The 23,641-nt window shown below is 33.3% G+C and overlaps 2 protein-coding genes across 3 annotated transcripts; both read right to left on the bottom strand.

The window, feature by feature from the left end:
- Window positions 1–3,424: 3,424 nt before the first annotated feature.
- LOC112700251 (uncharacterized) lies at window positions 3,425–7,927 on the bottom strand. The gene is made up of 5 exons (XM_025751768.3): window positions 6,450–7,927; window positions 5,852–5,909; window positions 5,674–5,757; window positions 5,340–5,481; window positions 3,425–4,032 (listed from the first exon to the last, which is right to left on the bottom strand). The coding sequence occupies exons 1-5, from the start codon at window positions 6,940–6,942 to the stop codon at window positions 3,655–3,657; spliced, it is 1,155 nt and encodes a 384-aa protein (XP_025607553.1). The 5' UTR covers window positions 6,943–7,927; the 3' UTR covers window positions 3,425–3,654.
- A 1,769-nt stretch (window positions 7,928–9,696) lies between these two features.
- LOC112700267 (probable WRKY transcription factor 32) lies at window positions 9,697–13,854 on the bottom strand. 2 transcript variants are annotated; one of them, XM_025751770.3, is made up of 5 exons: window positions 13,147–13,854; window positions 12,992–13,044; window positions 11,557–12,266; window positions 11,282–11,440; window positions 9,697–10,270 (listed from the first exon to the last, which is right to left on the bottom strand). In XM_025751770.3, the coding sequence occupies exons 1-5, from the start codon at window positions 13,400–13,402 to the stop codon at window positions 9,910–9,912; spliced, it is 1,539 nt and encodes a 512-aa protein (XP_025607555.1). In that variant the 5' UTR covers window positions 13,403–13,854; the 3' UTR covers window positions 9,697–9,909. The 2 variants fall into 2 exon arrangements, with proteins under 2 accessions (XP_025607555.1, XP_025607554.1); XM_025751769.3 differs by having other exon boundaries at window positions 12,992–13,047; window positions 13,147–13,668.
- Window positions 13,855–23,641: the final 9,787 nt, after the last annotated feature.

Consider the following 23,641-nt stretch of genomic DNA (forward strand, 5'->3'; position numbering starts at 1 on the left):
TGACTGTTCGCTCTGGAAAGAGAATGGTCCATTCCAGGTACACTGAAGCAACACTTTGAGAGTTGGACGAATGTTTCATAAAAAAAGTATGAGAGGAAGCGGTGGTTGATTGGTTTCTTTGCTGTAATTTGAGCAATTTGACTTGAGAAGAATGATAGAGTGTTCCGTAATCAAGGCTCAGGTGTAGTGGAAATCATTAACAGGTCCTTTGTGCTATCGGACGAATGAATTGGTGGTACTATTCTTGGTTATTGATGACAATATCAAAGATGACTAGAAATTACTTTAACTCGTTGGGTTGTTAATGATGTTTTTTTTAGTTGTACTTATGTTTTTATTCCTGTTTACACCACGGTAGTGTAGAGCTTTTTCATTAAAAAATAATTATTAACAAACTATGTCAGCCATTATTATTTTCGTGGAGTAATCTATTTAATTTCAACCAATCTAATATTTTTAAGGTGAATATTATAGTGTCTAAAAATTAGTTTTTATTTATAAAAAAATTAAAAATAAATATTTAATTTAAAAAATATAAAAATAAATTATTTTTAAAAAATTAAAATTTATTATAAAAAATTAAATAAAATTTAGACATTAATTCATAAACACTATAAAATTGGCGTATTTACAATGGTCAAAAAACACTTATAGTCTTTTAAGAAAATATCAACCAGAAAAGATATTTACTCCTTAGTTTTTGTGTTATGAGCTGTATAGGATTTAAAAATGGAAATTGGGATGGCGTTAACTTTCATAATCCGATTGGCGCAAACACGCAACATTTTTCGGATAAAGTAGGAAGAACAATTTGATACTACTTTCTATGTAGAAAATTTAGAGATCAATATTCAATAATATTGTCGGGCTACACAAGTGAATGAAGACTTGAATTTTGTCTTCTTGTCATTGATAATAATTTTACGTTTTTTTTTTGGACATGATAATAACTTTACTTCAGCTTTAGGCGCTTTACACTACGATTGAGTTGGGCCAATTTTGTGCCCATAGGCCTAATTGTTAGCAGTATAAATGTTACTACATAAATACCCAAAAAAAATGTCACTACATAATTGCCAAAAAACAAATGAAAGAAATGTTACTACTTACTACTCGACTACTTCTTGTCACCAAGAGAATATATATATTTTTATTTAATTTAGTATTTATTGTTTATACATAATACATTATTAGTCTAAAATAAGTCAAAATATTCACTTTTCCCTTTTTCTAATTCCTAGTTTATTTTTACAAATAAATTAAAAAGTAACATAAATTAGCATAATATAACATCGCTTTTGCTTTTGCTTTTTATTGCTTTACGAATGCTAATAACCTAACACAACACCTTGTTTTGTTCTTCCTTTTGAAATGTTTTAATTATACGAGTAAACTGAACAACGGACTAATTAGTTTTTTATGAAAAAAGGTATTAATTAAGTATTTTACGATAATAAATAATGGACATGTATATCTTTTTGTTAATGAATGAATAATGTAAAACAAAATAAAATTATCCATGTACTTCGTTATCTAAGGTGGTGCATATTCTATTATTACCACATGAGTATAAAAACGATATAATTTTGAATGGCAAAATATTTATTATCTTTTGAGTTTGTATATAACATTTATCAATTCCTTTTTATTTACTATAAATATAATAAAATAGGTGAAGTTTTACTCTAAGAGTTATTATCTATATGATGATCTTTCATAAATCAGTTAACAGTACATATAGACAACACCATTAAATTTTACGTGATAAATTGATAGAAAAACTTCACGTGTCCACCATTTGTTATGATGAATGACTAAATTAGTACTTTTTTTTTTCAGAGTATAATTAGTTCGAAGTCGAAATATTCAGAAACCTAATTGTTACTCTATTTATATATAGTGACGCTTTTTTTGGCAGGTATATACAGGGACATTATAATCTGAAAATAGTAGAACAGTGAACAAGTATCAATACAGTTACACAGATGCACAAAATTGAATGGGCTTTATTATTATTTTCTTTTACATTGAGATCACGTCCAAATTTATAAAATTATTGGTAATATTGTTAAAGCAAATTTAATATATTAAGTGTTTGGAATAGAATTTGCTTTTCTTTCTTTACCCTGCTGAATGATACCTTTTTCTTCCTTCTACGAAAGGTTCATTTTAAAATGCATCAATTCTTTTCATCATTATTTTCAACAAATCATTCTACTAATCTCATATAGTGTTATTTGGAATTACATATATTGTTACATTTTATACCATTCATATCAAACACTTGAACATGTCATTTTCGAATTATAAAGGGCATGAGTGCCGTGATATATCATATGATTAACATATTCATTTCACATGGTAATGTGAATGGTGATGTTGCATGTTTTTGGTCATGTCCTGTTACTTTGTTAGAATGCTATTTATGCATTGATGCCATTTTCCCTTTCAATGCTAGTGATATTTTCAATGTCCCATTAACATGCAATCCCTTCTCCAATGATCTTACTTTTTAATGAATAAATTGAATACTATGTTTAGCTGTCATCATAGAAGATATAAACCAAGATTCCTTACATTGTTTAATCAAACTCGAGAAAATACTCGGTTTGGTCCTTGAAGTTATACTCGAGCATCAATTTAGTCCTTAAAGTTTTAATTGTTTCAATTTAATCCCTAAACTTTTCAAATTTTAATCATGTTAGTCCTTACAGTGATTTCCGCCACAGAATCAATTGAAAAATTTAGAGACTAAATTGAGACAATTAAAATTTTAAAGACTAAATTAAGACTTAAATATAATTTTAGAGACCAAATTGAGTATTTTCTCATCAAACTCTTATGTAGCTGTCTTGACGCACACAAAGCTATAAGCTCTTGTAGTTGTAGACATGACAAAAACTCATCATTCTCAACAATTTGAAACACAACAAACACTTCACCGGCAATTAATTTGTCTAATCTTAATTATTGAGTTTTGTTCCTTAATTATAAATATAACAAACAATTGAAGTGACCGGTTGGACCTAAAACAATTGAGGTAGGTAGGAACGGGAGAGCATAAGTTGAATTAAGGTGTGATGGATAATGTATTAAATTGAATTTGACAAGGTCAATTCTCAGCAAACCTACCTACTTGTTTTAAATTCTATATAAAAGAAAGAAACTTGCCAAATAAACTTTCTTAAATGAGTTTAGTTAGTAAGAGTGTAGAATAAACTAAAATGATTGAATTTTTTGTGTGTGTGTCTAATTAAAATGATTGATTTTATTATTCAAATCTTATCTGTAAAATTTTTACTCTTATATCAATCAATGTCATCAATCATATTCCAACACTAGCTGTTCAACAAGCACGCATGTATGCAGATATAATCAAATTGAAAGCATTTAAGACAATAATAATAAGAACTGCTACCACTGGTTTAAAAGAAAATTCTAATCACTGATATTTTTTACTGTACAAAAAATTGTACACCAATTTCTAAAGGATTCCCTAAAGCATCATACAACAATATGGGCACCCCAATTGGTCTAAATTCAATTTAACTGTGCTCTTAGGGACTCCATGAGATTGATACACAAAATGCTACAACATGATCATTACTGAATGTAAGGCTGATAAGTAACACAAATTTGGTCCAAAAGGAACCATCACACAATTCCTTCTGAGGAGAAATTCAAAGCATCAATGGCAATGGAGAGATCAGCTTGCATCACATTATCAGTCTCCTTTTGTTGAGTATCATCCTTGATGGCATTCTCTTCTTTGCGTTCTGCTGCAGCTATACACTCCTGAAATCTAAAGCAACTGATGAGGTGGTCATTTGTTAACCCCACAACCTGCATGAAGGAGTATACGACGGTAGGTCCCACGCTGCGGAACCCCCTCCTCACAAGGTCTTTGCTAATAACATCAGCTTTTGGTGTCTTAACAGGAACCTGTCGTGGATACCGGAACCTGCTAACTATAGGCTTGTGGTTCACAAAACTCCAAATATACTTGTCGAATGACCCAAACTCCTCTATGACCTGGAATCAGTAAAACCTGTAAAGAGTTAGTTGCAATGATAATCATAGCCATAGTGCAAATTATGAAAGAATGCAATTATGGCAGTTCAGTGAAAAATAAAGGGGGCCTTGTTGTGTCTAATAGGTTGGGAAAAAGTATCAAGGTTAGATAGGTGAGTTGGGACATAACAGCTAAGCATGTGGCTAGTTAAAGAATCCAAATAATTAGGTTGCATATCACTGTTGCAAATTAGGTTACAAGAAGCTCAAGTTGTACGATAGATTAATATCATGGTTTGCCCCATATGGGTCATGCAAATTGAATAAGGAGCAGGACCACAACCCAATTACCTTTATTACCTAACCTACCTGATCAAATGATCATTAAACACCAATCTTAGGTCATTCAGACCCTCATCAAAGGGGAAGAAAAGATAAAAAAGATAAAACTATTCAATTGAACAACAAAATTTTGATATCCTACTCATATTAATGAGTTAGAAATTTACAGTTACACTCAATTACTTAAGATTAAACTGTGTGTGTGTGAGAGAGAGGGGTAAAATGTGTCAGTTATCAGAACAGAATTGAACTATACAATTCTAGCATTTATGTTCAAGTGGGTCCACAATTTTATGACTCAAGCGCAGTCATATGATATACAACTGTTTGTAAACAGTTCGTGAAAAATGAAAGTGCAAGCAGTATAATTCATTAATGCCATTAATGCGTTCAGTTTCTTTTATTTTTTTAAAACATATTTTACTATGGTAATGCTAGAGAGACAAAAAAAAAATAGTCAAAACTTGTCTTATTTAACATTCATTAATTCTAGCAACAATTAATAAATGCTAAATAAATCAAGTTCTAGCTGTTTTTGACTAATTTTTTTTGTTACCAAACATTTCCGATTTTTCTCCTACTAGCTTGTCTTATTAGGTAGTTCTCCTAGAGATCAATGAAGAAAACAAGGCAACAACATTTTGAAAAAAAAAAATTAAGCCTCCAAACTAGCAACGTATTAATTAGTTGACTTCTTTCCTTGCTAGCATATCCTATCGAGGATAAACAGGTTGGAATGCCTTCAGTTAGTGAAAACCCTTTTCATACCCCAGACATATTATTAAATCCAGATACACCTAATTTAGAAAATTGGGTTTAGGTAATGGTAGTTAAACGCGACCAAGCCTATCACATTATTCTGTTAGCTTCCAATGATCCAGCAACTGATAAATCATTTTCTTATAAAATAATTAATAAGTGCTTATGAACGAAATGTTCACATTCCATTATGAAATTTGTACTACAAGACGAGAAAACTAATCTACCTTTGATATTTGACGGGCATTCTCAATTGTGGCTCGCAATTTAAGCTCTGAAAGTAAGGAGGTAGCAGCAGTTCCTGGCGCCATCAACTTCTTCTCGTTTAACTTCGACACAGCAATGGGATCAAAGTCTGCAAAAACTTCCCTGCAAAGAACCTTGTTAACAAAAATGATGCTAATAAAGCCACAGCAAAAAATAGCCTTCAGCTGACATAACAGCAAACTATTGCAATTCGCATATCAGAGGCTCATAATGGAAAACTTTTTTTAATATATATATATATATATATATATATATATATATATATATATATATACACTTCTAGATAGATCTTACCTAAAGATGTGCCTTTTGCTCAGAATGGCTGGCCAAGTGAGCTCAGACAGAGCACTGGAAAGAACAAGAAGCTCAAATAGTTTCCTACATGAGCCAAAAAGAGTCAAGAAAAATCTAAACGGACAACACTCATGCATTTTCCAACTAACATAATATTATTTTCATTTGCATCACATACTTGTCGTCGTGTACTGGAACACCCCATTCTTCGTCATGGAAAGTAGCATACCATGGTTCTAGATTATCACCAAGTAAAAATAGTTAGAAACAACATGAATAAATTCCATTATTGTTCAGGACTTGTTTTCTTAATCTCTACTGTCATCCATATCAGGTTTATATCAACAATACAATTGGAATTCCCAGTTTTCTCTTCAAAGAGAAAAACAACTAACCCATGAAAGCAAGGCACATGCCCATTCATGTCCTATTATATTTATTTGCCCATAAATGAAGCTCAGAAGCACAAGCAAACAAAAAGTATTCACTTCTCTGAAAACACACCTTAAATAAACCAGAATTCATTCTCAATTTCTAATTTGACATCGAACTATATACAAAGTATAAAATGATATCCAAGTGAATACATATATAGTAAAATCAAAATCCTCAACAACTGAAACTCATCCTGGCCAGAAGTTCAATGGAAATTATCAATGTAAATATTTGTGAGAGTCATCAGCATTTAAAACAATCATAAAAATTCCATGATGTTATTAACATTAGTATATATGTCTTCTTAAGAATGAAAAGAAAGTGATAGAAGAAGAACAAACCGGTATTATGAGTGACCCAAGCACACCTCTTCTTGGACTGTGAACCATCAGGGGCAGATTCCAACACACCATCAGAAGCAACACTTCTAGGCTTTGACACAGACCGTTTCCTTGGAACTCCCAAGCTATTAGACCTTGTCAATCTCCCAGTCGAAGCTCGGCTGTGGAACGAGTCTGTGGATGCATCAGATGAGCATGAAGCATTCAGAGACAAATTACAGTGCAGCAATTGCTCATGCCTGCGAAGCACAGAAGAAACACTTGCAGAGTGTGACTGAGGAGAAGGTGAGGGATTCACAGCTGAGGACAATTCACATGGTTTCTTCTCCTTCGCCGAAGCAACCTCGTTCCTGGATTTCTCAGCCTTCCTCAGTGGCTTTGTAGCTGGTTTCCTTGAACCAAAAGACCCTGTCTTGTTCCCAGCTGGTACAAGCACAGGCCTTGCCTCTGAATCAGCAACATTCATAGACCTCAATCTAGGAGCCCCCGACATTATTGAACACAAAATCTCTTTGCTTTTTCAACAACCCACCAAAATAACCTCCTTCAAAATTTCAACTTCACCAATAACTCACACGTCCAGTGGATTCTTCAAGCTCTAAATATCCATCATCACTTACCGGAGACGAAATTCAATGAAACCCCGTACTTTTTTAATCATTTGGAAGTTCATGAGTCACTGGTACACATTAGCAAACACCTGGCGTGCACACTGCTGACTTATATAGCTTCCAGCACTTTCAACACAGATCTCGGATTTTCTTCACCAAAATGAACCCGGAGTATCACTCAGAATCCTCAAATCAGCCAAGGACACACTCAGGGCCAACCAAAAAATCCCTCAATTTGAGAGCCATTAAGACACTGGACCCTCATTTTCTCAAAGATACAAAATCTCAAATCAGCTCAGAATACAGAAAAGCTTGAAGCTTGATGGACTTAGGAACACAAAAGGGTCAAATCCTCGTAAAATGAATTGACCACTTGAGCAAAGTTAGGGTTTAAAGGGGGTTGCATTCTACACTACTAGCCAGTGATGGATTTCAAAATTAGCTAGTGAAATCCCCAAAAGGATGAGATTCCACTCTGCATTGTGGAAAACGAGAAAACTGTGCACTGCAACCTCATAAGGAACAACAGAAATTTAAAACGGGTGGTTCCTTGAAACTATGGTGCTCATACACATTACTCTGCAAAAGCTCTCATGCTTCTTTTGTTTGTTTATTTATTTTCCAGAGAAATAGCAAGGGAAATTCTAGGGGAGAAGGAAGAGTTTGAAAGAGAGGAAGAAGAAAATTGTGTCAGAGAGAAAGAGGAGTTTGATCTATAAGAACAAAGATGAAATGAGAGAGAAAATTTTAGGGAGAAGGAGTGAAGTGAGAGAATGGAAAGAGTGAGAAGATAGAAGCCAGGAGACAGTGAAAATATTTTTTTTTTTACAAAAAAAAATAAAATAAAATCTGGAGTTAACTTGAAAATCCCAGTTATGACTTTCTGAACATGTATTTTACCGGCTGTGCCCGGTACGGTGGTACCTTTTAATTATTTTCTCTATTAAATTAACAGTATATTAAGAGCAACAATCCCTATATTTAAATTTTTTTATAAATTAAATCTAATCAAATTAAACAATAAGATTTAGAATAATATTAATTATAATTAATTTTTATTTTATTAGACTAATTTAGTTAAATTTAATTAAAAAATATTTGAATGTATAATATTATCTAAAAAGTATAGGAAATTAATAGAGAGCTAATAGAATATCTATACAATATATATAATAAGAGTTTAAAAATGTTCAATTGAATAAGATATCAAATGTTTATTATCCTTAATAACCGAATAATTATTCTAAATAAGATGGTTATTCTTGTAATTTTTTTAAGTTTTTTCAGAATAATTTTTTTTATTGGTTTTACTAATCTCATCTCTTTAATTAATAGTAATCAACTAATCATAAGTTGAAGTAAATATGTAGTAGTCAGTATTAAAAGCATAACTTTTGCTAGATTTCAATATGAACCGGATATAAATTAATAATGATGGTGCATGTATACTAAAAATTTCACTAAATTAATTATTTATATAGAAAATATATTTAATATAAATATATATATTAAAAATAAATTAAATAATATATATTTATACACAAATATATAATAATTATTTTTATCAAAGAAACAGCATTTTTTAAAATAAAAAATAGTTAAAAGAGTTCTAATACCTGAGTAGAAATATGTTTGACAATAAAATAGTTTGGTTTCATTGAAATTCAAATATAAAATGAGTGTATGTAATTTTATTTTAGCGGACAATCCATCGTAACATTTAATACAAATAAGTTTCTTAACATCCAATGCGATCTACTAGCAATATAAAAGATGTTAAGTTATACTTTTTTTAGTGCACTTCATATTTTAATTAGTAAAAATTAATCACTCAATGTGATTCACTAATAACAAAAATAGGATATTCTCGCAAAAAATCTTTGAATAGGAAAAATAGATTATTAACTTTTTTTTAGTTTAAATTTAAATAAGTAAAAAAAAAAACCCTAAGTTAACGTGTGTTCCTTTTTGGTCACATAGAATGAGTGCTTGATACTCCAAATACAAGACATGTGACAGGGTTATTTTTCTATAAAAAAAAAATATGATCGCATTTTCTGTTATATAGCCAAAAAATTAGTTGAAATTCAATTGTAGATAGCAATATAATAATGAATAAGAAGCATAACTCAGCAACTAAGAAGTTTTATCAGCTACTACCAAATAGGCATGCCAACTATAAAGACAATCAATCACAATACTTAATATAGACAAAAACCACTAGGTGGTTGTTTCTTGTTTGTTTTCGAAACGGAAGTAGAGACTAAGGAGAACACATTTTTAGCTTGTTAAAATACTTTTTATTTTTCTCTCAATTAATCTTATGGTATGATCGCACACCATCACATCATATAAGACTTTCTTTTACATATTTTTTCTAATTCTACTTAAATCTTATATAATAGGATATTAACGTCTACAAAATCAATTGAAAAATAAAATAAAGTTAGATAAAATATCAGAATATAATCACATAATGCAATTTGAATTTTTTTTGGGCCAAACCCAAAATCTCAGCCCAATTCCTCTTGGTTTAGCCTAAAGAAAAACCCAGGATGATTGTTCGGACACCACCTTCCTCACCCTCAAAAAATATAAATAGAAAAAACAATCAGCCCTCTATACGCACGGGAACAAAGTGAAACTATGCCAATCCATTCTATATGGGCTCGCCTACTAGCAAACTGTTTCAGACAAATTAAAATGGTGTACAAGAAAATATACACGAGCTGTTCCACTAAAAACACTATGTAGGAAACAAAAATAAAATAATAACAAAAAAAGAGAAAACAAGCAGGGAGACCTGCCAATTATACAGATACAAGTGTATGATCTCTTAAAACATGAATTCAGCATGGCTTAATTTCGAATCCTATGCTCAGAAGTGTGCGAGCTGACTCCATTGCCTTTTCACCTCCAAGATCCATGGCTTCCCCGCTTAGTTCTCCTTCAGTGTCCACCGACCATTGAGTAGACTTGTTCTGTTTTTTAGGAGAATCAGGTTTCTTCTTTGACTGCGAATTGTTCATGGATGCCGGAGCTGCAGCAGCCACAAGAGGAGCACTGGGTGGGCCATGTCGTTTCTTTGGCACAGGCATGTCATGGTCATGTACACCCTTGTATGTTATGATGACAGCGTTCGAGTTATCAACAGCAGTCTCAATGTGTTTTCGGACAGGACACCCAGCAGAAGTGCATCTGTAGTAGTTTCTGCAAATTCATGATATGATCAGAAGAAATTGAAGGAATTTCACTTTCAGCAGCCAAAGTAAAGAAAACAAAAAGGGAATGCTATATCCTGTACAAAGAAATAAAAAAAAAAAAAAAAGAGGAAGGTTATAAATCTTTTGCCAACTTAAGAGAATTGCTGCTGCTTCACTTGGACATCTGTCCCTTATCCTTTCTCCAAAGGAAGCAGCTCTTCTAAAAAAAGCCCTGAGGAAGATAACCACACCACCAACACAATTTTGACCCCTCAGATAATAAGAACTTATCCTCCCTGTTTGGGAAGGTCTCAACCAATCATCATTCCTAATGAGGCAAATACAAACTAAGCATGCAGAACAGTTCGAAAAATACTTTAACCCAAAGGCCAATTCTATGATGTCTATTACTTGGTGCCTAATTAGTGCCTAACTTACCTTTTATGGCAAACTTTAAATATTTAAAAATTATTTACTTTTATACTTTTTAAATTAAATATTGATTTTTAACTTGTTTTGGCAAGTTAGGCATTACCTTTTAGGTACCATGAAAATCACCTAATCCAAAACTATCAAAGTGATTAAGTGCATAAATGTTCCAGTTGCTCAAACCTGTTAATTTGACACTAAGCACACGTTTCTTTCAGCATATTATCATATAGAACGTTTTTAACCTAAATAGCCTTGGAACAACATTTTTTAGTATTATTACCTTTTGTAAACATAAAAAAAAGATAATAAAAGATTAGGAGAGCTTTTATTAGGTACAACAAAGTATTAGCCTAAATCAATAGATTAAGATATCATTTTTAATTTCTTCAGACTGCTTTACCAGAAAAATGGATGCAGCTTGCCACTGTATAACTGATTATTTTATTTTATTTTAAATACCAATTAAATCTAAATAAAAGCTTTACATATTTGTTGAGAGATATTTACGTTATAAGGAAAATTTACAAAATCAAGTAATCAACATTAAGAATAAACTAGAAAGGAAACAATCTAAACAGGTTATCACCTCGGATGTGGATTCCCCTTCACCATTTTCTGTCCATACTTGCGCCATCGGTATCCATCACCTGATATACCTACATCCCCTTCTGCATGTACAACAAACCTCGATTTCTTTCCAGATTTTACAGGGGAATCCAAGTCTGCTAAGTCATCTTTCTTCATTCTGGTTATCAAGTTAAAAGGAGAGAATGTTAAATCGTTGTATCCTACCTCTGTTGAATAAAAAGCTTATTGACTAAATTATTTTTACGAAGAGAATGAACCGATAAGGAAGCTTACCTTTTTTTTGGCTCTGGCTCATTAACATGCTCCTCCTTCAAAATAACTTTACCATTGTCACTGAGATTAGATGAGTTTGGTCTTTTCTTGTCAGCAGTGCGAGGTGCATCTTGTAAGGTTTCTTTTGAAGGAGACGGATCAGAGTTTTTCAGACCTCTGATAGATAGCTGCTGAGAAACTTTGTTTTCTACATTAGGAGGTTCACTGGAAGACACTAACTTACTTTCCCTTGTAGAATTAGGCTTATGTGGGGGATCATGACTGTGTTGACTTTTATAAACAACATCTATTACACGACCCGCATCATCATTGCATTCAATCTTCTTTGCAGCACATTCTGAATGAGTACACCTGTAATAGCTTCGAGACCCCGTGGGACTCTTCACTTGCTTCTGACCATACTTCCGCCAGCTGTAACCATCAGAAACTGAAACCCTTGCAACAGAACCACAAGAAACATGTTTGCCACCAGAAGGAATTTTTTTGTCCAATTGTGGCACATGAACATTATTAATCTTCAAAGGTGGCATTTTCTGTTTGGGGGCAATTTGACTAGGAACAGATGATAAAGATTGTGTAACAGAGGTTGGTGACAGTTCTGACAATGGAGTTGAACATGCAGACACCTGTGGCTGATTTTCTATCTGAGTTGGAGGTGGTTGTACTGCTTCACTTGCAATAGTTTCCTTTTCACGAGGTCCATCTGTCTCCTGAGCATGAAATGACCTACTTTTAGTGCAAAAGAAACCAAATCTATGTTGGTAGTAGAGAACCTATAATTTGCTAATGCTTAATTTAAATGCAAGAAAAGCAACCAAATGACTATTGTTCAGTACACCATGAAACCATCTCGTAGTCATAGATGCTAATATGCTACCATGAATTCAAGAAAACTAATTTCATGTATTACATTCTTAAACCATCATTATTAAATTCCATTCCTCATTTGTATGGGATCAATCAACAAGTATTTAGCAGGGCAAATTTAAATTCCTTATTATGCTTAACAAGAAGTTTATAGGCATCCACTTAAATTTTTAAAAGAAAAAATGAAAACGGAAGGCCTCAGAAATAAATACCATAAGTCCAAACCCCAACTGGTTAATCGTAATGACCTATCGATCATTCCAGATCCAAGTTTCTAATCTGCAAAGTATATTTCTCATTTATCGGTGCTGTTCTCAGACTATACACTCAACATTAAGAAAGATAAGAACAACCCTAAACCAGGCGGCTCAGAAAATTCTAACCATAACCAAAACCAGCCCTTCTCACGTATCACATATGTTCAAGTACAGTTTACAACTTCAAGCAGATGAACACGAAGAGTGAGATTCCCACAAAATTTAAAACGATCACAGCAAAACAATACTTAAAATCTCGATTTAAGAAATATAATAAAAATAGTAACAAGTTATCATGGAAATGCTCTAACCTTACTTTCAGCTTTGACATCCATATTCGGCGTAGCAGGGCTCCCCTGCAATTCTGCTACCCCAACCGCACCATTTCACCACAAAGAAATCACTCATTTAGATTTTTGAAGATTAAAAAAAAAAAATTCAAATACTCATGGAAACCAAACCGTACCATCACTCCGATTGTTCACAACAGGTGATTCAGCAGCTAGGGTTCCCGAATTCGACCCCTTCGGAGGTTTATCAGAACTCTTCGGAGGTTTATCAGTTTCGCAAGGCGATTCGCTAGCTCGTTCTTCTCCCTCTGATGCCTTCCCTTGTTGTCCTTGTTCGTTTCCACCTTCGCCGCCTTCTGAATCCTTCTCTTTCGGGAGAAGCTCCGGCGCTCCCTCCGTGACAGCTTCGGCGGAGCTTGGTTGCTCAGCCATGACAGCCGCAGAAGAAAGAGAGAGCGAACAAGCGAGAAAATCCGAAGTTTCGAGCGGTTTCTATGATAGCGTGAAAGTAACCGCAGCGCGTTTCGGATTTCAGCGAAACGCAACGGTTTTGTGTGAGAAAGAGAGAGAGAGAGAGAAAGAGAGAAAGGGTTTTTGAGTTTGCGAGAGAGATATGTATGTGTTTGTGCGTCTTTTTGACTGAGATTGACTCTCTCACTCACACTCAGGTGCTTGATGCTTCTTCCTTTTTTTATTTTCTCTCTCTTCTGTTTTTGTGCTCTGCTTCAAGGTAACACACGCCGTCACTCTCCGTTACGCTCCTATAACTACGTTTCTGTTTGCCGTTTCTGTTGACGCCGTCAGTGAGTAGTCTCCTCCGTCTTCGTCGTCGTCTTCTTCTTTGACTCTCCACAGTGACACTCCTTTTTGAAAAAATAATTTCCTTCTGCTTTTCCGGATGGACCATTGTTAACACTTTTTGGTCAAACCAACATTAACCACACTTAAATCCAATGTTGACAACACTCTGCCTTTCTCTCTTTTTTTCCCTCTCTTAGTAAAATAATTGCAGAAAATTTTGTGTAATTATGGTTGGTAGTTATTATAATAAATAATTATCAACATTAATTTGTTTAATTGTTTTTTAATGAGATATTCTCTTCTCTTTTGAATATAGAAATCTACAGTGGAGAATAGTCAACAGCATAAATCGGGATTAGGGATAACATAATATAATACCATAGGCAATTGGGCATACTATAATAGTAATAATACTAAGACCAAGTCAAATATGTTTGTTGTTCCTGTGTGACTGAAAGTTGACGATGAATTTGATTAAATTACTATAAAATAATTAGCTTCGTTACATTATTGTTATTTTATGTATGATAAATTTAGTAACTTCGGTAGATAGTGGAAGCATAATAAATTTAGTAATTTACATGGATTAGATTACGAAAGAAGCGGCATCAACGACCCAATGGTGAGAGGAAAAAGTGAAAAACAACTTAAGAATTGGGTTCCGACACCCACGAACGAATATTCTACTTTAGGGTGTACTTACAAGTTTCAAGAAGATGATATACAAGGTAATTTCTACAATTTTTCCTTAATTTTAATTAACGATTTTAATTTTGTTTTATTTAATATTTATTAATTTTAAAAATAATTAATAAATATTAAATAAATCAAATTTAGACTAATTTTAATTAATGTCCTTTTGTTATTGAATATTTTTGTTTACCTAAATTGAACACGATATTTAATTTTTCAAAGATGTACATTAAATGCTTTCCGGGATATACTTCCATAAATATAACACTTCTTAAAGTAATGTCAATATTTGTCTAGATAAAAGTGAAGATTTACAATGAATTTCATCAAATTTTACAATCTAATTGGCCTTGATATTAGGTTTGAACAAAAAGAACATAGGACAAATTAAACTACAAAACTCCTCTTAACATCTAATTAAACCCATCATAATTCCTTTTTATTTGTTTAAATGATATCAACCTCTTCTAATCCACTTAGAAAATTAGTGTGATTTTTTCTTTTTCAAAGAATGTTCAAGTGTATATATAATTTTATCTAACTATTATAAGAGTTTTCGCATTTTCGTAAATAAATAAGGATAAATAAGTTAATTAACAAAAAAAAAGTAAAAGTTGAAACGACAAAAGGTTGAGATTTAGCATATGAAATATAAGTAGTCTAACAGAAAAATTTATAGAAGTGGTAGATATCATGATAAGGAGAAAGATTAACATCATGTGTCTACAAAAAATAAAATAGATCGGTACAAAGGCTAAAGAGTTTGATACTTTCATATTTAAACTTTGGCATACAAGAAAGATGAAGAATAAGAATGGAGTAGATATTATCTTGGATAAGTAATGAAAGAAGGACGTAGTGGATGTCAAGAGGGTGGGAGATCGGATTATCTCTATCAAACTTGTGGTGGAAGGATGTATTTTTCATGTGATTAGTACCTATGCACTGCAAGTGGGTTCGGACGAGCAACACATGATAGGGTTTTGGAAAGATCTAGAGAGTTTGGTCCAAGAAATATCTTCGGGAGATAAGATTTTTTTAAGAGGAGATTTAAATGGCCATATTGGAAGAGAAGTGACTGGATATGGAAGTATTCACGGAGGTCATAGCTTCGAGATGGTCAATAACGATGGTAAAACTATTTTGAATTTTTTCTCAACCTTTGACCTTCTCATTGCAATTACATATTTTAGAAAGAGAGACAAACATCTTATAACCTATAAGAGTGGCATGACAAGCTCTCAAATTGATTTTTTCTTATTGAAGAGAGTCAACCGAAATTTTTTTTATTAATTGTAAAAATATTTTGGGAGAGAATTTAACAACACAACATAGGATGCTCGTCATGGATTTTTGCGTTGAGTAAAAGTTGAGAAAAAGACATCATACGAAGAACCCAAGGACAAGGTGGTAACGGATGAAAGGTGAGGAACAAAGAAACTTCTTAAAATGGGTAGGAGAAGAGGCAAAGTGGAATGGGATGGAAGCGCGGAGGAGACGTGGAGGGAGGTGGCAGAAGTTAATAGAAAAACAGCAAAAGAAAGTTTTGGTGAATCTAGAGGAATAGGACCAAGAGACAAGGAGTCCTGGTGGTGGAATGCGAATGTACAAAAAAAGATAAAGGCAAAAAGAGAATACTTTAATGAGTAGTTTTATGCCGCAATGCAGATAATTAGAAAAAATATAAGGCGGCTAAAAAAGAGACAAAAGTGGCTGTAAGTGAAGGAGAAAAAGGTATATATAGAATCGCAAAGAGAAAAAAGGAGAAAATGTATATATAGAATCGCAAAGAGCCATGAAAGAAGAACAAGGGACTTGGATCAGGTTAAGTGCATAAAGGATAAAGATTGAGAAGTTTTGGCTCAAGAGGAGAAGATCAATGAAAGGTGAAAGAGTTACTTCTACGAGTTATTTAATGAAAGACATAAGACTCTTCCAAATCTTGGTCGGTTATACACGAGGGAAGAATATCAAATTTTCTACTACTATTGAAGGATTTGAAACTTTGAGGTAAAAGAAGCTCTAAAGCGGATAAAAAATGACAGGACAGTAAGACCTGATAATATTCTGATTGAAGTTTCAAAGGGCCATGGAAAGAAAGGTTGAGTTGGCTAACAAAGTTTTTTAATGAGATTTTAAGATCAACGAAGATATTAAATGAGTTGAGAAATAGCACCTTGGTACCTATTTAAAAGAATAAAGGGGATATACAAAATTGCAAAAACTATAGAAGGATCAACCTCATGAGTCATACCATGAAGTTATGGGAAAGGGTGATAGAATGAAGGCAGAGACAAGAGACACAAGTAACAGAGAACCAATTTAGTTTTATGCCAGACAGATCTACCACTGAAGCGATATACCTGTTAAGAAGGATGATGGAGAGGTACTGTAGTAATAAAAGGGATCTACATATGGTGTTTATTGATTTGGCAAAAAGCGTACAATAGGGTATCAAAGGATGTCTTATGGAAAGTTTTGGAAAAAAAGAGAATAAAGATCACATATACTCGTGCAATTAAAGACATATATGATGGGGTTATAACTAGTGTGAAGACTCAAGGTGGTGTGACAGAAGAATTTCCTATTGGTATAAGATTACACCAAGGATTATCCTTAAGTCCATACCTTTTCACATTAGTCTTGGAAGTACTTACAAAGTATGTTGAGCTAAGTTTAATGTTGAGTTTTATATATATGATGACAAACATTATTTGGGGTGAAAGCTCAAGTTGGTTTAATATGTGTGCTAAGTGATGCAGGCCCATTTATATGTTGCTTCATCCCAAATTAGTGTTGCTTATGCAACTTAAGGTATTACAGTTCCAACACTTAAGCCCATTACTTGCTAATTGAGCAACAGACCAATACATGAGCCAAGAGAGAAAGTACCGAACAAAAAGAAGAAAGAGAAGGACATCTGTCAACAATATGGGACAGCTGTAACACCAAGACAAAATCAAGAACAGTTGGGACACTCTCACTACAAGGATATCAGTAAAGCAACATTTAGAATAAGGGAGAGCAAAACACAAACTTGTACAGGAGCAGAAGCAGTAGGATAGCTCCTCGGATAGCAAAGGTAATGGAGCAGAGGGAGAAAGAAAAGCATGCTAAGGAAGAAAGCAAATCCAATGACAACAGAGGTGGTGGAATGGTTTTTCAACCAGCAGAGTTAGTGGAGTAAGATGGAAAAAGGACTGCATGCACTCAGAGACAACTTCAATGAGTTGATAGATAAGGAATTGGAAGAGGCAAATTAGAGAGCAAGTTGAAGATATAAAAGAGGCATCACTTCAACATTTGATAGCAAGAAAAAGATAGAAAATTCAGAGCATCATATCTTTACAATCGAGCTGAATTCTTTTTCTTCTACTAGTGCTTCATTTTTTTATTTTTTTATTATGTCTATCTTGTGTCATCTTTTGTATTGAGAAAAGGCTGAATATGTGAGTTGAAAAAGTCATGAGAAAAAAGGCAAGAGAGATGCATGAAAGAGCCAGTGAAAATTTTGTGTATTTGGGTTAATGAACTAGGACCAGTTCCCCTTACCAAGTTGGGATAGCACTTGGTAAGTGTGAATCTGTTTAGGTTTCCCTTCCAAGTTGGGACACACTTGGGAAGCTAAGCTTTGGTGAAGAAAGTTTAGTGGTAGATACTAGTTGAATTAGGTTGCAATTCAATAGTATTGATGATTGTAATCAGTTGATTATAGTGAAAATTTCACTATGGTTGTGGTGGAGACTGGACGTAGGATTCATGGCACTTAGAATCCGAATCACCATACATGCTGGCCTCTTTCTCTTCTTCCCTTCTCTGTTTCTTTTTTGTGTATGAGACAAAACAAAAAAATCTCCTACAAAATTAGCTTCCGCAAAACCAGAGTTTAAAACGTTTATTTTTTAGCCAACTTGATTCAACCCTTCCTTCTTAAGTTCAAGCAGTTCCTTCATAGTATATCCAAGAGCCTGTGCTATAGTACATATTTTTTGCCGATGATATCGTCCTTATAGAAGAGTTAAGGAAAGACTTAAATAAGAAGTTGGATTTATGGAGAGAAGTTATAGAAGGGTATGGTCTACACATAAGCCGTAGCAAGATGGAATATATGGAATGTAAGTTCGGCCGCCGAAAGGAAAACCCTAATACAGAGGTGAAAATTAGAGAAAATATCTTACGAAAAGTTAAAAATTTTAAGTATCTTGAGTGAATCATAGAGGATAATGGAGAGATTGAACAAGATGTAAATCATAGGATCTAAGCAAGTTGGTCAAAATGGTAGAGTGCGTCTGATTTTATATGTGACAAAAAAGTGCCTTTAAAACTTAAAGGTAAATTCTATCGCACTGCTATCAGACCGGCTATACTTTTATGGTACAGAGTGTTAGGCGGCTAAAGGGAAGCACGAACATAAGTTAAGTGTGGCAGAGATGAAGATGTTGAGATGGAAGAGTGGTCATACGCGATTGGATCGAAAAAAAATGAAGATATAAGAAAGAGAGTTGGAGTAGCATCTATTGTGAAAAAGATGGTAGAATTGCATCTCAGATGGTTTGTACATGTGAGAAGAAGACCGACAAAGCACCAGTCAGGAGAGTGGATGAGATGGAAGATGGACAAGGAGTGAAAGGCAGAGCAAGACCTAAAAAGACCATATATGAGATGATCAAACAAGATCTACATGTAAATGATATATCTGAAGAGATGATACATGATAGAGTTCAATGATATCGTTTGATCCATGTAGGCAATCACACCTAGTGAGACAAGGCTTTCTTGTTGTTGTATTATAAAATTATATATATTTAGTTATAAATATAAAATATATATTAAAATATATAAAATAATATATATGTGTGTGTTAAATTTATTGTGTACATAATATTCTTTTATTTACAAACAAAAATTGGACTCGGGTGTGAGAACAAGAAAAAGAGGTGAATGCACACATTATATGTGTCTAATTAGCATATATGTTAAGATTATATGTTAAAATTATTATTAATCAAAAAATTTAATGTTTTATTTTAATATATATATATATAATAAATATATTTAAAATTTAAATGTTATTTTTTTTATAAATCTTTTTTCGTTAATAATATTAAACACATATTAGTTAAATTTATATTATACATAATGAGTTAAAAATCTTTTTTATTTTCAAAAATACTAATCAATCAATCTTGTTCCAAAAAAATTGTCATATGCTATAGACGGACGGCCGGAGACACTCCGACAGTATGCGAAGTGTTATATCTTATTACTGATCAGGGGTACTTGATGATGGATAAGTCGAATAATTTGGTCCATTTGCGGTGACTGTCACTGCTTCACGACTTTGAGCGGTGCTGTAGGTTATCTTGGGGCTCGGCGTTGCTTGCATGGACATACCATTTTCTGTGCTCCACCAATCCGCAGGACCTCCATAACAAAATAAAACATTCATGGTTGGAAACTACTCAATATATAGCAATCATAAATGAGTAAGTACGCAACAATTAAACTTAAACCCACCAGTATTTGAGATTCTGTCGGAGGGCAATATGGAGACTCCACAGACATCCATTTGCAGTTTGACAACAATGCGCATGTTACTTTAATCGGTGCGATTCGACCACTCGGTACTCAACACTTCTGCGAATACTGTAGTTCTTCACCTCCTATATTTCTGCATCTCTGCATTTGAGTATGTGGCCGACTTAAAACTCTACCCCATTTTTTAGGTTGTAATCTTTTTCTCCGGTGTTGAAAAACGAAAATTTCTCATGCATAGCGTCCAGATCCAATATATGATAGTAACTTGGTATATTTGATAGCACCGAAAGCAGGTGAAGGGGGGAGGCAAAACATAGCGCACCACTGTCTCGATCGGCGTCTCCGGTACAAACTCCTCCTCCTCATCATCTTCAGAGGAATAATTATCATTGCTATCCGTAACATACTATTCGTCGGAGTCTTCCTCACCTACCTCCATGTCTTCTTCCACTAGACTAGCAACATGAATCACTGGTGGTGCGAGAGGTGGGTCATCCTGCACAAAGATCGAGTGTACAGAACCACCATCACCAACATCATCAACCTCGACAGAAAGCTCCATCACTTGTTCCGCCATGATTCTCCCATGGATGTCAAACATGAGTCACACATGCTCGTCGCTCTGGAGCTGAAACAGTCGAAACCAAAAACCTTCATTACCCAACGGTGCTAGCACCCTATACTCCACCCTTCCGATCTCTCTTCTGTCTATACCACCAAGGTTGCTCAATATCAAACTCTTCAACTTGAACAACGAACTTACGCAGCGAGTGTGCAATAGTAACGGATTCTCACACTCAAATATTACCCCATTATCGCTGTTTCTCGTACGACAATTGGGGTACACACAGACAACCACATATTCGTTACTAGTAGACATTTTTGCCTATTTTTTGGAAGAAAAACGGAAGAGAAGAAGATGTGAAATGTATGTAGAGAATGCCAATGATTGCACATCCTTTTATAACAGTTGAAAATTTGTTTTAATGTATCTCGTTTACACTATAAACGCATTAATTTAACACGTATCTCGTTTATACTATAAACGAGATATAGTACACAATTTTATTTCGTTTACAATCTTATCTCATTTAAAATTTAAATGTTATATTTTTTTATAAATATTTTTTAATTAATAATATTAAACACACATACTAGATAAATTTATATTATATATAATGAGTTAAGATATTTCTTATTTTTCAAAAATACTAACCAATCAATCTTGTTCCCAACAATTTATTAGCATGAGGATGTTGCACTTACTACTTTCTTGGGTTTGGGACACACTAATTTAATGTGAACCAATTAACAGAAAATAATGTCTGAGGTTATAATATAATATTGTATTAAGGGATAGAAAAATTTCAATAAAAATAAGAGAGAATAGAATAAAAATTTTAAAATTATAAAACCAAAAAAAAAAATAAAATTTTTAATTACATGATGCATAATATAGATATTGTAATATCCTAATTTTATTGAGCAAGAACCATGTAAATTGAAACTTATACTCTTGTCTTCTATCTTAGCTTCTATGTATTCTTCTTCCTCTTAAACACATTGCTTTGTGACAATGAATTCCATTTGCATGCAATGATGCCAGTGCCACCGGCCCACCGCTTCTGCCACCATCAGAAATCTTTTGGTTTTTAGTTTCCATTTTGACTGCTTGTCTATCACCGATCTGGATATATTTCCAGCAAAAGTAATCACCATTTTATATGTGTTGCATTCTCATTGCATTTTCTTTTTTTCTCATATAAGAGTATACATCAATTTTCATGCACACACATTATTGCTGTCATTGAAACGGTCATTTTTCATGCGAAGAACATAATAATTAAAATATTAATATATATATCATAATTAAATAATTTAATCAAATTATATTAAATTATTTAATTTTTTTAACTATTATTTTTCCGTAACCATATTTCTACACAAATATTCATATGTTGAAATGAGTGAATTTGGTGACATTTCATGGCATAGGGTATGGAGCATGGGGCCTTATGGAAATTTCATTGGATTGGAATACAAAAAACTTTACCATTGTGTGGCCTAAAGAATCCGAAATTCTGAATGTGGTACCAATTAGATCCATATGGTAACGTTTGGCAAAGAGACAAAGACTGAAAGACTGAGACTCAAAGACAAAGATTGAAATAAATTTCAGTATTTTGTTTGGTATAAAGTGGGAGATAGAAATTGAAACAAGAATAAAGCTCTAATTTAATTTGTACAAAGAGTAAAATTGAAATTAATTAATTAAAATGAAAGTATTTTAGATATAAAATGTTATTAAAGTTTTTGTCTTTAAAAATTTCAGTCTCCTGTGTCTTTACCTTTTGGAGGTACTGAAATACTAAAATTTTGGGGACAGAGATAGAAATTTTAATAATAGTCTCTAAACAAACAAACATAATATTGAGTCTCAATACTTCAAAACAAACGCTACCTATATGAATTCGAGTGAAATTTGGTTTGTCCTAACCTAGACTTGGATTTATTTTTTAAATTCTAATCCGGTCTTAGACTTGATAAACTTTAAATATTTTTTTTTGTCATAATTATACTGGATCTAAATTGGATAAAAATTGGATATTTAAAGTTTTAATAGTAATTTATAAAAAAATTTGTTTATGATGCATTTATTTATAAAGAAGAAACTTGTTACCGATATTCATATTTAAACTGGAAGTTGTCCATAAATTATAATTTGATGCTTTTTTTTATCTATTTTCTAATTTAACAGGTATGATTAAAATTAAACGATAAGCTTATAATTAATATAACATAATATTAAAACTTTTTTTTTTACATTGGAGGCCCTAAGGCCAGGAACAAAACAAAAAACAAAATAAATTAACGGGGAAAAGAAACCCCACTTCTATCAGCAAATAAAATAAGAGTGGTCTCTTTGGGAGGATGATCCCAAGTAGCATGCTCTCTGTTTTGATTTAGTAGCAAATTTGCAATGCCATCAGCTAATTGATTAGCCTCTCTATATATGTGTCGTATGCGCACTTGCCAATCTCTGTCGAGAAGCTCTTTGATTCTTTTAATCGGGCGAGTTAGTGTTGGGTGGCGTTTTGGAGGGTTCTCCATCAAATTCACAGTTGCTTGGGAGTCTGTTTCTAGCTCAATCATTCTAAATCCTTTCTTCCATGCTATCTCCAGTCCCTCTCGTATTGCTGCAACCTTCGCTTCTATTGCCTTTGCATAGGTCAGACGTCTGGCATACCCATAAACCCAATCACTATCTGCATTTCTGAAAATTCCAGCACAACTAGCTTGCCCAGGATTACCTCTCGAGGCCCCATATGTATTTAGCTTGATCCAACCCTCTTGAGGTGGTTTCCAAGAAACTGTCAGAGATTTTTCATGCTTATTGTTCTCTATTCTTCTTCTGGCATCTCTGATTTCTCTCGCTAAGCTCCTTATTTTCATCTCTTTGATTCTTAAGGGGGTGTTTATATTGGAATGTATATATTCATTCCTAAATTTCCAAATAAGCCAAACAGCCGTAACAAAAACGTCCTTCCATTCTATATCATCATCAAACCCCATATCCATAGTCATGTTAGCAATAATCCACTCTTTCAAATCAAGATTATAAAACATACCAATATTCTG

Source organism: Arachis hypogaea, chromosome 1 (genome assembly GCF_003086295.3).
Source record: "Arachis hypogaea cultivar Tifrunner chromosome 1, arahy.Tifrunner.gnm2.J5K5, whole genome shotgun sequence".
Taxonomy (NCBI): Eukaryota; Viridiplantae; Streptophyta; class Magnoliopsida; order Fabales; family Fabaceae; genus Arachis; species Arachis hypogaea.